Source organism: Microcaecilia unicolor, chromosome 12 (genome assembly GCF_901765095.1).
Source record: "Microcaecilia unicolor chromosome 12, aMicUni1.1, whole genome shotgun sequence".
Taxonomy (NCBI): domain Eukaryota; kingdom Metazoa; phylum Chordata; class Amphibia; order Gymnophiona; family Siphonopidae; genus Microcaecilia; species Microcaecilia unicolor.
In genome coordinates, this window is record NC_044042.1 from 99,519,993 (window position 1) to 99,535,232 (window position 15,240).

At 43.1% G+C, this 15,240-nt stretch overlaps 1 protein-coding gene across 1 annotated transcript in view; it reads left to right on the plus strand.

Moving 5' to 3' along the window:
- Positions 1-15,240, plus strand: part of EZH1 (enhancer of zeste 1 polycomb repressive complex 2 subunit) — a 206,709-nt gene that overhangs the window by 35,830 nt on the left and 155,639 nt on the right. The window contains 4 exon segments of the mRNA XM_030221225.1: positions 4,182-4,310; positions 12,453-12,572; positions 14,623-14,743; positions 15,096-15,206. Of these exon segments, the coding sequence (XP_030077085.1) occupies positions 4,182-4,310; positions 12,453-12,572; positions 14,623-14,743; positions 15,096-15,206 (481 nt within the window).

The window sequence follows — 15,240 nt, forward strand, 5'->3', positions numbered from 1 at the left end:
TGAGATCTGCTCAATGGACCCTAGCTTCCCAGTGGTTTCAGGCTGCTGGGGATCTAGAAGACGTGATCCACCTGTCCACGAGTTTTCTCGAATCCCTGTATTGGTGGACGATTTGCTCCAATTTGACTCTGGGACGTCCTTTCCAAATTCCTCAGCCACAAAAAGTGCTGACCACGGATGCGTCTCTCCTGGGATGGGGAGCTCATGTCGATGGGCTTCACACCCAAGGAAGCTGGTCCCTCCAGGAACGCGATCTACAGATCAATCTCCTGGAGTTGCGAGCGATCTGGAACGCTCTGAAGGCTTTCAGAGATCGGCTGTCCCACCAAATTATCCAAATTCAGACAGACAACCAGGTTGCCATGTACTACGTCAACAAGCAGGGGGGCACCGGATCTCGCCCCCTGTGTCAGGAAGCCGTCAGCTTGTGGCTCTGGGCTCGCCGTCACGGCATGGTGCTCCAAGCCACATATCTGGCAGGCGTAAACAACAGTCTGGCCGACAGGTTGAGCAGGATTATGCAACCTCACGAGTGGTCGCTCAATTCCCGAGTGGTGCGCCAGATCTTCCAAGCGTGGGGCACCCCCTTGGTGGATCTCTTCGCATCTCGAGCAAACCACAAAGTCCCTCAGTTCTGTTCCAGGCTTCAGGCCCACGGCAGACTGGCATCGGATGCCTTCCTCCTGCATTGGGGGGAGGGCCTGCTGTATGCTTATCCTCCCATTCCTCTGGTGGGGAAGACTTTGTTGAAACTCAAGCAAGACCGAGGCACCATGATTCTGATTGCTCCTTTTTGGCCGCGTCAGATCTGGTTCCCTCTTCTTCTGGAGTTATCCTCCGAAGAACCGTGGAGATTGGAGTGTTTTCCGACCCTCATCACGCAGGACGAAGGGGCTCTTCTGCATCCCAGCCTCCGGTCCCTGGCTCTCACGGCCTGGATGTTGAGAGCGTAGATTTTGCCTCTTTGGGTCTGTCAGAGGGTGTCTCCCGCATCTTGCTTGCTTCCAGGAAAGATTCCACTAAGAGGAGTTACTTCTTTCTATGGAGGAGGTTTGCCGTCTGGTGTGACAGCAAGGCCCTAGATCCTCGCTCTTGTCCTACACAGACCCTGCTTGAATACCTTCTGCACTTGTCTGAGTCTGGTCTCAAGACCAACTCTGTAAGGGTTCACCTTAGTGCAATCAGTGCATACCATTACCATGTGGAAGGTAAGCCGATCTCAGGACAGCCTTTAGTTGTTCGCTTCATGAGAGGTTTGCTTTTGTCAAAGCCCCCTGTCAAGCCTCCTACAGTGTCATGGGATCTCAATGTCGTTCTCACCCAGCTGATGAAACCTCCTTTTGAGCCACTGAACTCCTGCCATCTGAAGTACTTGACCTGGAAGGTCATTTTCTTGGTGGCAGTTACTTCAGCTCGTAGAGTCAGTGAGCTTCAGGCCCTGGTAGCCCAGGCCCCTTACACCAAATTTCATCATAACAGAGTAGTCCTCCGCACTCACCCTAAGTTCTTGCCAAAGGTCGTGTCGGAGTTCCATCTGAACCAGTCAATTGTCTTGCCAACATTCTTTCCCCGTCCTCATTCCTGCCCTGCTGAACGTCAGCTGCACACATTGGACTGCAAGAGAGCATTGGCCTTCTATCTGGAGCGGACACAGCCCAACAGACAGTCCGCCCAATTGTTTGTTTCTTTTGATCCCAATAGGAGGGGAGTGGCTGTGGGGAAACGCACCATATCCAATTGGGTAGCAGATTGCATTTCCTTCACTTACGCCCAGGCGGGGCTGGCTCTTGAGGGTCATGTCACGGCTCATAATGTTAGAGCCATGGCTGCGTCGGTAGCCCACTTGAAGTCAGCCTCCATTGAAGAAATTTGCAAAGCTGCGACGTGGTCATCTGTCCACACATTCACATCTCATTACTGCCTGCAGCAGGATTCCCGACGCGACAGTCGGTTCGGGCAGTCAGTTCTTCAGAACCTGTTTGGGCTTTAGGATCCAACTCCACCCCCCGAGGGCCCTGTTTGTTCTGTTCCAGGCTGCACTCTCAGTTAGTTGGTAAATTTTTTAGGTCAATCTCAGTTATGTCCTCGCCGTTGCGAGGCCCAATTGACCATGGTTGTTGTTTTGAGTGAGCCTGGGGGCTAGGGATACCCCATCAGTGAGAACAAGCAGCCTGCTTGTCCTCGGAGAAAGCGAATGCTACATACCTGTAGAAGGTATTCTCCGAGGACAGCAGGCTGATTGTTCTCACAAACCCGCCCGCCTCCCCTTTGGAGTTGTGTCTTCCCTTGTATCTCTTTTGCTACATATGAGACTGGCCGGCTCGAGCCGGTTTCGGGCGGGAAGATGGCCGCGCATGCGCGCGGGCACGCGAGGGCTAGCAAAGGACTTTGCTAGTGAAGATTCCGATTGGAGGGGCTGCCGTGGACGTCACCCATCAGTGAGAACAATCAGCCTGCTGTCCTCGGAGAATACCTTCTACAGGTATGTAGCATTCGCTTTCTCCGAGGACAGCAGGCTGATTGTTCTCAGAAACCCGCCCACCTCCCCTTTGGAGTTGATTTGTTTCTTTTTATGCTTTTGATTTAACTGAGGAACGCGTTTGTGCGACGGGCGGTAAATCGGTCCACGCGCTGCACGCACACCACAAGATTCTGGCAAAACATTTTTAATATTGTGCTTGCAAAATGCCGATTCCTGGGCCGACGTGGATGTCGACCCACATGTGAGAACAATCAGCCTGCTGTTCTCGGAGAATACCTGCTACAGGTATGTATCTTCGCTTTTTGGCTAGACCTATTTCAGTCATGACTAAGTGACCAAAAGTTGTCCTAAATCAGTGTTTCCCAGGTCTGGTCCTGGAGTACCCCTTGCCAGTCAGGTTTTCAGGATATCCACAATGAATATGCATGAAAGAGATTTGCATATAATGGAGGCAGTGTGTGCCTCCCAGCCCCCTAAGATGTGAACGTGTCAGTACATACCAGGCTCTGACACCTTCAGATTTGATGGCCATTCCTATTAGAGCAGCAAGCAGGTCCCAGGACTAGCCTAGTGGTCAGTGCAGTGGACTATAGAGAAGGGGACCCAGGCCTTTATCCCACTCAAACTGGTACACTTGTGGTGGAATGTATGAGCCCTCCAAAAAAACCACTAAATACCCACTGTACCTACATATAGGCAACTCCCGAAAGCTTGAGAGCTATTGTAGTGGTGTATAGTAGGTAATTTTCTGCTTCTGGAGGGTTCACCATGCAATATAAAGGAGTTATGGGAAGATGTGTACCTGGGACCTTTTATGTGATGTCTGTTGCAGTGCCCCCTATAGGATGCTGGGATGTCTGTGTGACAAGTCTACTAAGAATGATGACCCCCCAACCCCCCCACCCCTTGACATCCCAATGACTGTTTTTTGGGCATTTTTCTCTTGGACATTTTATTTTTCAAAATGGTCCCAAAAGAAAAATGCACTGAGCCCAAAACATCTAGAAAAGGCGATTTTCAAACCAAAAAGATAGATGTTTTTCAGGATTGAAAATGACTGTTTTGGACACTTTTAGCAAAACAGACTTAGACATTTTATCGAAATTGCCCCACCACATGGTATATCAGTATAAATTTTCCTACATGGGTTTTGAATGTGTTCTGTTTGCATGGGATGGTGTATATATTTATTTTTTGTTGAGTCCCTACAGTGTTTTTTTCTGTATTGGCATCTCTTGAGGTTTTTTTGTTTTGTTTTTACATTCATGATTTTGTCTATATTTAATTTTATATGATTATTTGTGTTGTTATGATCAGACCCCTAACGTAAGCATATGCTGAAACATGGTCATGTCAGGTCTGTTTTTAAATTAATCATCTTTGTGACACCTGCAGCTATTGTTCGTTCCAAATCCCAGTAAAGGTTGTTTGGCTTTGAATACCAGATCCATTTATTTTTGAAGAACATAGTAGTACCAGTTTGAAAAGTAAATTAATACCAACCAGTTGAAACCCAAAGTTAAAAATGACCTGCCTATGATTTTTTTCAGGTGACATTCAATAATTATGGTAAGTTTAGAGTAAATAGGACTTGGATGTTTTTGAGTTACAACAGATAGATATGCAGACTGATCCAGTGATTGCCTTCTTAATTCTAGATGATTTGTTTCTCACTTTTGCTTTTTTTTTTTTTTTCTAGACGCTATACATGGTCAGTTTTGCCAAAGTCCAAGAAAGAATTAAAATTTTAAATGAGGACTGGCAGAAACTCCGAATTCAGCCTATTCCACTGATGAAACCCAGCAACGGGCACCACTTCATTAAAAAGGTATGTGCTAGCTAGTGTTGGTCAAAGTACTTAAGTTAAAGTAAAAATAAATGTATGTTTTAATACTTAATATAAGTAACACTACAATGAAGAACACATTAAAAATTAACTTAAGTGAAAGTAAAACATTTTTGTTTAATATAGTACTTTTAAATAAAAATATTGTGACTCAGTAAATGCAACCACTGTTTCCGCTTTTATCCCAGCAACTTTATTCCTTTACAGTTCAGTCCTCTGCTTTTAGTAAAACTGAATTTTGAAAATGACAGTTATGTGAGTGTGCTTGTGAGTCATTATTAAACCAGTACAACTTAAAATTATTAGGTTTCAATTTGCTGTTTTCATGTTTTCCTCTTTCATTGTATTTATGTTTATACTTGTACATTTTACTGTTACCAAAAGACCCCAAGAAAAACACAAACGAAATCACCAACTACCGACCAGTAGCATCTATCCCATTGGTAATCAGATTGATGGAAAGCATGGTAAACAAGCAACTTACTGATTATTTAAACAAATTCTCAATATTATATGAGTCACAATCAGGATTTCGCCCCCTCCATAGCACGGAAACAGTACTAATCACTCCCTTAGCGAAATTCAAGCAAGAAATAGCAACAAGTAAAAGCATATTTCTCCAATTTGACATCTCCAGTGCATTCGACATGGTAAACCATAATATACTACTAATGGTCGTATTTTCAAAACACTTAGACTTGCAAAGTTCCATAAGTTACTATGGAACTTTGTAAGTCTAAGTACTTTGAAAATGAGCCCCTAAGACTCCTAGACTACTTCGGGATCGGAGGAAATATATTTATCTGGATCAAGGGTTTCCTAACCACTAGAACATATCAAGTGAAGTCTAATGCAAACATATCATCACCATGGAAAACAGACTGCGGAGTCCCTCAGGGATCACCACTATCACCGATCCTCTTCAACCTAATGATGACCCCACCAGCCAAGTTCTTATCCGACCAAGGTCTTAATCCTTTCATCTATGCGGACGACGTAACAATATACATTCCTTACAAACACGATCCGACAGAAATAACCAACAAAATTAAGCTCGGCTTGAACATCATGGGCTAACGCGTTTCAACTAAAACTCAACACAGAAAAAACACACTGCCTCATCCTCTCATCTCAATACAACATGAACAACCCCATAAATATAAACACCCCAGACTACACCCTCCCCATCTCAGACAGCCTGGAACTCCTCGGCATTTCAATCGACTGCAACCTTACACTAGAAAGCCACATGAAATCCACAACTAAGAAAATGTTCCACTCAATGTGGAAACTCAAACGCATGAAACCATTCTTCCCGAGGGAAACATTCTAGAACCTGACACAATCAATGGTACTAAGCCACCTAGATTACTGCAATGGAATTTATGCGGGATGCAAAGAACAACTCATAAAGAAACTTCAGATCGCTCAAAACACGGCAGCCAGACTTATATTTGGAAAAACACGATTCAAAAGCTCCAAGCCCCTCCATGAAAAATTGCACTGGCTCCCAATCAAAGAACGTGTTGCTTTCAAAATCTGCACCCTGGTTCATGAGATTATCTACGGTGAGGCCCCGGGATACATGACAGACCTCATCGACTTCCCAATAAGAAATACATCTGGATCAACACGAACATATCTAAACTTCCACTATCCAATCTGCAAGGACTCAAATACAAAACAACTTACGCATCCAGCTTCTCCTACATAAGCACACAACTATGGAATAAGTACATAAGTAATGCCACACTGGGAAAAGACCAAGGGTCCATTGAGCCCCGCATCCTGTCCACGACAGCGGCCAATCCAGGCCAAGGGCACCTGGCATGCTTCCCAAACGTACAAACATTCTATACATGTTATTCCTGGAATTGTGGATTTTTCCCAAGTCCATTTAGTAGTGGTTTATGGACTTGGCCTTTAGGAAACCGTCTAAACCCTTTTTAAACTCTTCTAAGCTAACTGCCTTCACCACGTTCTCTGGCAACGAATTCCAGAGTTTAATTATGCGTTGGGTGATGAAACATTTTCTCTGATTTGTTTTAAATTTGCTACACTGTAGTTTCATCGCATGCCCCCATACCATTTTTGTAGCTTTTCTTTGCACCACTTCAATTTTTTGTACACCCTTAGCAAGATACGCCCTCCAAAACTGAACACAATACTGGGGCCTCACCAGCGACCTGTACAGGGGCATCAACACCTCCTTTCTTCTGCTGGTCACACCTCTGTCTATATAGCCTATACAGGCTACGGCCAGCATCTTGTCACACTCTTTCGTTGCCTTCAGATCCTCAGATACTATCACCCCACACTAGTTATCTTGTGGTGTTTTTTTTTTACCCCTACAGTAAATTGCGTGGAGACTGAAAATATTTGCAGGAGGATCTTAGGAAGTTGGAAGACCAGGCATACAAAGTGCAAAGTGATGTGCATTGGGAGAATAATGTAATATACCGCCCTTGCTATAACATAGGACAAGGCGGTTTACAAATAAAGCCAATAACATATATAGACAGGAACTCCAGTAATGATAGAAAAGTACCAGTCATCCAAGAACAAACAAATCACAGTAATATCATTAACAACAACGGATACCAGAGCATAACTAAATGTTAAGCTCCACATTAAGGGCCCTGTTTACTAAGCCGCGCTGTAGGCAAGCAAATGTTTTAGCTCGCGCAAAAAATTAGCGCTTGCTAACGCTAGAGACACCCATAGAAATATAATGGGTGTCTCTAACGTTAGCGTGCACTAATTTTTAGAGCACGCTAAAATGTTTGCGTGCCTACAACGTGGCTTAGTAAACAGGACCCTAAGTTAACACAGAAGAAAAAGATCTAGGTTTCATCATGGGTAATATGTTGATCTTCTACCCAGTGTGTGACAGTGGCCAAAAATGCAAACATAATAGGAAAGGAGTAGAAAATAAGACAAAGAATATCATATGCCTTTGTATCGCTCCATGATGCAACCTTAGCTTTAAAAAAAAAATTATTCAGTCTTTATTAACAATTTTGGAATCAATGATAGGGGAAATCAAAGCATACTAAAGAAACTCAAAGACAAGGAAAGAATACTAAAAAAACAAAGCATACTAAAGAAACTCAAAGACAAGGAAAGAATTAAACTAAATTAAGTTAAAATCAAACTTAAAATCAGAAATCAACCCCCTGTGCCCCACCTCCCACCCTTCATTCTCCTGTAATGTTTGAACACCTACTAGTGTGGCAGTCATTCACGTTTAAAGTCAAATATTTATATAAATTGTGAAGTCTGGTCAAGTGGGAAGTCAATCTAGATAAATAGCAAGCAACTTTATCTAAGGTTTTCCCTTCATCTCTGTTTCAAAGATTCAAACTCCCCAGTAAATAAGGCAGAGAGTCTTTGTGGTTTAGGACAAATAGTGTAATCTGCATATAGTAAAACTTTGTTCACCATTGACCTTTATGGGTTGAATACGATTTAAAAACTAAAAGTGTGTGTGGGGGGAGGGAGGAGCCAACAGTTGGCCAGGAGCAGCGCATGGTTCTGTTTGGTATCCTCGAAGGGTACTATTGAAACAGGATCTTTAGGGAATCGCAATAGAGAGGTTTCAATAATGGTGAAAGAAAGCCAGGAGTGTTTAATAGGCGAACAGAGTAAAGGATGCAGATTATCCCCGTCAACTTCAAAGCAGCTTGTAGGAAAAAACACGGTTTGAAAATGGGGAAGTTGGAGTATATGGAACTAAATGAAGAGGTAGATGTAATAGGCATCTCAGAAAACTGGTGGAAGGAGGATAATCAATGGGACACTATGTTATCAAGGTACCAATTATATTGCAATGATAGAGTGGATCAAATTGGAGTGGGGTTGCGTTATATGTCAAAGAGGGAATTGAGTCAAAATAAATATTCTAAATGTAAACAGCAGCGTAGAATCATTATGGATAGAAATTCCATGTGTGGCGGGAAAGAGTATACTGGTACGACTGTACTACCATCTGTCAGGACAGAACAAACAGGCAGATGAACAAATGTTTACAGAAATTAGGAAAGTTGGCAAATTGGGCAACATTATAATGATGGGTGATTTCAATTACCCTAATTTTGACTGGATAAATGCTACATCAGGGAGGTAAAATTTTTAGATGTAATAAATGACTGCTTCTTGGAGCAACTGGTCTAAGACCGACAAGAGGGGGAGCTGTTTTAGATCTAGTCCTTAATGGAATGCAGGGCATGGTGCGAGAGGTAATGGTGTTCGATCCATTGGGAAACAGTGATTATAACATGATCAAAATTGAGCTGAGATCTGGAGTGAAGTCGCTAAAGCAGCATTTAATTTTCAAAAGGGTGACTATGACAAAATTAGGAAAATGGTTATATTTCAACGTTTTTATTGATGACACTTCAAAACAAAAATAAACAATTAAGGCAATTTGCCACATACATGGTTAAAAAGAAGCTGAAAGGGTCAGCTGCATAGATTAGGACTTTAAATAATATGTAGACATTGTTTAAAAATACCATTGTGGAAGCCCAGACCAGATGTGGATAGAAGAGCAAACGACAGCCAGCATGATTAAAAGGTGAATTGAAAGAGGCTGTTAGAGCTAAAAGAGCATCCTTCAAAGAATGAAAAAGGATCCAAATGAAGAAAATAAGAATCAAGCAGTGTCACACTAGATGCAAAGCATTGATAAAGAAGGCTAAAAGAGAATATGGATCGAACACCATTGGAGTGGAGGAGTGGCCTAGTGGTTAGAGTGGTGGACTTTGGTCCTGGAGAACTGGGTTCAATTCCCACTGCAGGCATAGGCAGCTCCTTGTGACTCTGGGCAACTCACTTAACCCTCCATTGCCCCAGGTACAAATAAGTACCTGTATATAATATGTAAGCCGCATTGAACCTGCTATGAGTGGGAAAGCGCGGGGTACAAATGTAATAAAAAAAGAAAATATGAAGAAAAACTTGCCTTGGAGACAAAAACTCATAGTAACACCTATTTCAGGTACATCAGAAGCAGAAAGCCTGCAAGGGAATCCGTGGGACCGTTAGATCATGAAGGAGCAAAAGGGACACTCAGGGAGGACAAGGCCATAGCAGAGAGATTGAATGAATTCTATGCTTCAGTCTTTACAGAAGAAGATGTAAGAGATCTACCTGTACCAGAACTGGTTTTCTAGGGTGACGATGTGGAGGAACTGAAAGAAATCTCAGTGAACCTGGAAGACGTACTAAGCCAAACTGACAAGTTAGAGAGTGATAAATCACCTTGACTGGATGGCATACACCCCAGGGTACTAAAAGAACTCAAACATGAAATTGCTGATCTGTTGTTAGTGGTCTGTAACCTGTCGTCAAAATAATCTGTATTACCTGAAGATTGGAGGGTGGCCAATGTACTGCCAATTTTTTTTTTTAAAGGGTTCCAGGGGTGATCTGGAAATTACAGACTGGTAAGCTTGACTTCAGTGCTGGGGAACACATGGACAAACATAGTTTAATTGGACAGAGTCATCATGGGTTCAGCCTAGGAAAGTCTTGCCACACCAATTTGCTTCATTTCTTTGAAGGCATAAATAAACATGTGGAAAAGGTGAGCCGGTTGTCAGACTTGTGAGTTCTTATACCAAGTAGATCGCTGCTGAGCTCGGTACTCGGACCAGGTTCTGCTTGGTGGCTGGACAACCCCGGGTTTCACCTGTGCTGACCGCCATTCCCCAGAGGTTGAGCCCCTAGGTGGCTAAGTGGGAGGCCAGTGAGGAGTAGGTTGCAGTAGTCAAGGTGAGAGGTAATGAGAGAGTGGATGAGAGTTCGGGTGGTGTGTTCAGAGAGGAAAGGGCGAATTTTGCTAATGTTATAGAGAACAGATAGTTTCGAGGAGGAAATAAGATGTCAGAAAAGGAGGCAGGGGTTGGAGGGTTGAAAGAATGGACTAAGGGAAGGAGAGCTGGAGGTGACCTGGTTGAGAATTCAAGTTTAATCTTGTGAACCTTATCATGAAAGTACTCAGCCAGAGTCTGGGGGGAAAGTGAAGGGGGGGGGGGGGGGTTGGAGGTGAAGGCACTTTGAGGAGAGAGTTCATTGTGGCAAAGAGACGTCGAGGGGCTGTAATGGTGTGGGCTGTAACCATTTCAGTATATGCTGTTTGTAGATGTTGATAGAGCAGGGAAAAGTGCTTTAGTAAGAAGGTGGTATGCAAATGTGCTAATAGTCTGTTCAATTGAGGTGCTTCATCAATAAACCTCTTGTTTTGAACTATGAGACTTCCTTTTGGCTGCTTGACGATTTCCATTGTCCTACCGTACTCCTCCTCTTTTTGGATGATTAAAAGTACTTACATTGAGGGCTAGATGCACTAAAAAATTGTTAGAGCCCTTCCCTTACCAATTCCCTTAGCGAATCGGTAAGGAACGGGCATGCATTAAGGAAAGGGAATGCAAATGAGCTGCTTGTTGTAGCTCACTTTCATTCTCTATTCCATCGGTAAACAGTCGGCCACTTGACCGGTCGAGCATGCGCAGAGCACCCAAGCGTTATGCTGGCTGCTCTGCGCATGCCAATCCTTCACTCAAAAAAAAAAAAAATAACAGCAGCACGTCCAATCCCTGCTGCACAAGGGCTTATCTGCCCCCCAGCACCGTCTGTGGTTTCCTGCCGCTCCCTCCCCGTCTATGACGGTCTCTTTCTCTCGTGATCCCTCCCTTCCTCCTGTCCCCGGTGTCCTGGCTCGCTCCCTCCCTCGCTCCCTCCGTGTGTGATCGGGATCCAAGAAGGCACAGCTCCCTCCTCCAGGTGTATCTCAGCCAATCACAGCGCGTTTAGCTGTCACTGGTGTCAGCTAAACGCGCTGTGATTGGCTGAGAGGCTGTGCGCTGCTCTCCCTCCCGTTGCTGATCACCTTTGTGCCGGATGCTGCACTTACTTTGGCCGCCTGGTTCACGCCGCACTCCACTCGATGTAGGGCAGTTGAGGCCGCCCATCCATAAAGACGCCCATTTTGGCCGTCATTCCCCCCCTCTCCCCCCGCAATAATAAAAACGTCCTTTTTGGACGTGCTTCACTAAGCTGAGAGACCCGGAAGTCTCTGAGCCAATCGCAACACGTTTAGCTGAGCTAAACGCACTGTGATTGGCTCAGAGACTTCAAAGGACACACACTCGACCTTATCTCACACAAACTGTCCACAGACAAGAACATAACAATAACAAATATTGGTCAGTCACACCATGGTCAGACCACTTCAAACTAAACCTATCCCTACAATGGCGAAAAAAGGGTTCACACAGCAAACAAGAACAGACAACAGACATTACAAGAGGCCAAATAGACCCAGTAACATTCTGGCAACAGATATACAATACTGATTGGACAGTACAAACGGACGCAACAAATTATCTCTCAAGTTGGAATAAAAGGTGCGAAAACATGTTAGACAAAGTAGCACCCCTACAAATAAGAACCTCACGCAGACATAACTCCACACCATGGTACAACGAAGAACTGAAAAAAACTAAAAACACAATCCAGGAAACAAGAACGTGCAAGGAAAAAAACTAAAAGACACACAAACACTAAACACATGGAAACAAACACAAAGAAGTTACAAATACGCAACTAGACAAGCCAAAAGGCTGTACTACAAAACCAAAATAGGGCCAGATTACAAAGACCGAAGAAACTATACTACGTCGTGAACAAATTACTAGACACCTCCTTGGTCACTACTGCCAACACAGACATCCCATCTGCAGACAACTTTGCCAAATACTTCAACGAAAAAATCAAAAACTTAAGTAACACCCTACCTCAGAACATCAATGACATCGAAAACTTCATCGAGTGCATGGACCCAATCACGGCGAACACCCAGCAGACAGAACCTGACAAGCTTCGCCACCCTCACAACCGAAACTGTTATAAAACGCACTGGACCATTTTGGAGGAGGGGGGATTTGGCAGTATATAAGTGATTTATTGATATTGTTGTCTTCAGTATACATGTAAAGCACATGCAGCAATGATGCTTTGCACTTGAGCTTAAGTGACACAGTGTTATAGCAGGCATGTCACCATGAAAAACAGACTATACTGTTACGTTTGACACTTGTGTTCTTTTGATTCTGCTTCCAGTGCACCGTTGAGAGCATGTTCCCAGGATTTGCAAGTCAATCTGCAGTTATGCGCTCTCTGAACACTGTTGCATTAGTGCCCATTATGTACTCCTGGTCCCCTCTTCAGCAGAATTTCATGGTAATAGTATCAATGTTTCTCAAGCTTTTTCTTTTAATATGTAGGTTTCTTAGGGTGGGAAGTGACAAAAGAAAGAAGCTTAATCCTGACAATGTCTGTCTTTTTTTTTGTTTGTTAATGAAATTAAATAGTCAGTAATATTGGCATTGCGGGTTTTCAAGTGGCATCTAAGTTATGAAATTAGTACGGTGATTTGCAGAAATATTTAAACGATCTTGTTACTCATGTAGGCAATATAAATGAATATTAATTGAACTAGTGAAATTGCCCATCAGAAATCAGAGATAAAAGAAGTATCCCCCATCACTCTTCCTGCCCCATCCTCCTCACTCCCATTCAGACTCTAGCACACACTCACCCTCCCCAGCCTGACCTCAGCTCTTGGTTCTTTCCTACCCAAGCACATTCTGCACTTTCCCTGTATAAAAAGGGTGTCCAGATGCAGTAATGGGAGCGCTCCTTCATTCTGTGCCCTTAGTGCAGTGGTTATATGCCTGTTCTGATGTAAGCAGTGTGAATTTCTACTAGGGTTTGTGATGTTGCCAATGATTCTGTGTGTTGTTTTTCACTCTGGTTGTTTCCTTGCTACTTTAGACTTTGAATGTTGATGCTGACCTGTGTTATGTACATTCTGGCTATTTTTTTTCTTTGTTACATTTGTACCCCGCGCTTTCCCACTCTTGGCAGGCTCAATGTGGCTTACATGGGGCAATGGAGGGTTAAGTGACTTGCCCAGAGTCACAAGGAGCTGCCTGTGCCTGAAGTGGGAATCGAACTCAGTTCCTCAGGACCAAAGTCCACCACCCTAACCACTAGGCCACTCCTCCACTCCATTTCTCTGCTGCTTCTAGTTGGTGTATGTACACGGCATCTCAGCCACATATTGGTAGCCTCTTGATTCCCCAGCATGAGGGCAGATTTGGGTAGTTATAATGTTTGCTAATTTCTTAATATACCGCCAAAACGGGGAATGCACAAGGCAGTTTACAGACTACAATAGAGGAGGAAAGGAACTTCATTAATTCATAAATCAGGAAAGAAAACAAGTTGATTCTTTGCATATGGGCACATGCAGGAGAGCTTGAAAGCCTATAAATCTGGTTGTAGAATTTTATTCCAGTATGGGGTTTTATTCTTTGTGAATAAATATAGCTGAGATAGCTTGAGGTGAACCTAAAGAGGAGTAGGAGCCTGCAGATACAATAAAAGGGTGTCTCTTTAAGCGTGATTGATGGGGAGTGACAGGAACCAGATTCCTATTAAATAGATTTGGGATAGGATAGCAACCAAGAATTCATTAGTTTTTTGGTCAGCTATTAATGCTAGATTAGAATTATTTTAATAGATTTTTATTTAATCATTTTTAGGCATGACTCCTTTGCTTATCAAATACCTTTAATTATTCCTTTGGCCATCAAATACCTTTAATTATTGTGCAAAGTATGATATTTTGGGGCAGAATTGGTTTGATTGTATTATGAGGCAGTGAAATACTGCGCAGTGGTTAGCCCCTTCTCCACCATTCTTGCCAACAGAATCCAGTGTGTCTTGGTGCAGGAACGTAGAGAAAACTTAACGGGAGGAAGTACAGAACATCCATCACTTGAAACTCACTTTTTGTTTGGTTTGGAGAATGTAGTGATCTAGTCATGGTGACTGTGTTTTTTGAAGAAAAATTTTTCCATTATGGAAACCTCCACATTATTCCATCCTGAAACATTTAAGAAAAAAAATTTTTTTTTCTTTTTTTAACCCACCTTTCCAACTGATCCTCAAGTTGGCTTACAGCATTATTAAAATTCAGGTCTGATAAGTCTCCACCCAAAGAGTTTGCATTAAGTTGGGTACCTAAGGCAGCAAGAGAAAAAGTGACTCATCCAGCATCACAAAGGGTGGGGCTGGGGGTGCAGTTTGAACCTTGGTTCTCAGCCCATTGCATTAACCGCTAAACCACATCTCGGGACAAGACAAGTTGACATACCTGAGTGTCTCTTCCAGAATATTTAATTTCTCTTGTGCAGTGTGTTTCTGAAACATCTCCTGCTTGCAGGTGGAAGACGAAACTGTTTTGTGTAACATCCCATATATGGGAGACGAAGTCCGAGAGGAAGATGAAACCTTCATTGAAGAACTTATTAACAACTATGATGGGAAAGTTCATGGAGAAGAAGGTAAATTTCCTTTTCAATGAGCACGCTGTTCCACCGCTTCACTCCTTTATGAGCCTTTCATGGGATTACCAGTGCTGTATTTGTTTTTTGTGATTTTATACAATGCATTTCCACTTCCAGTAGTGTACAGATGTTTCACTTGAATAAAAAAAGTGCTTAAATAACCTTTGTATAAATGAAAGAGAAAAAGAATGAAGATGAATTCCCTTCTCGTCATCTAACTTGTGTGAGCTGCGGAGCATACTTGTATATAAATCTTAATTTGTAGAAGGGCTCTAAATTGTTCTCCAACTTGGAAATTAGTAGTTGGTTTTTGTTTCATTATGATCGCACCTATGGCCTCTTTCTACAGAGCTGGATCCTCCGCTACCTGCGTCACCAGGTGCACGAGTACATGATCAAGAACGAGTCTTCAAATTTGGACAGACATTCTGTGTTGGGAGGAACAGTGATTTGAAATTAGGTAACTGTTTTTGGATTTATTTAGTTTTTTAAAC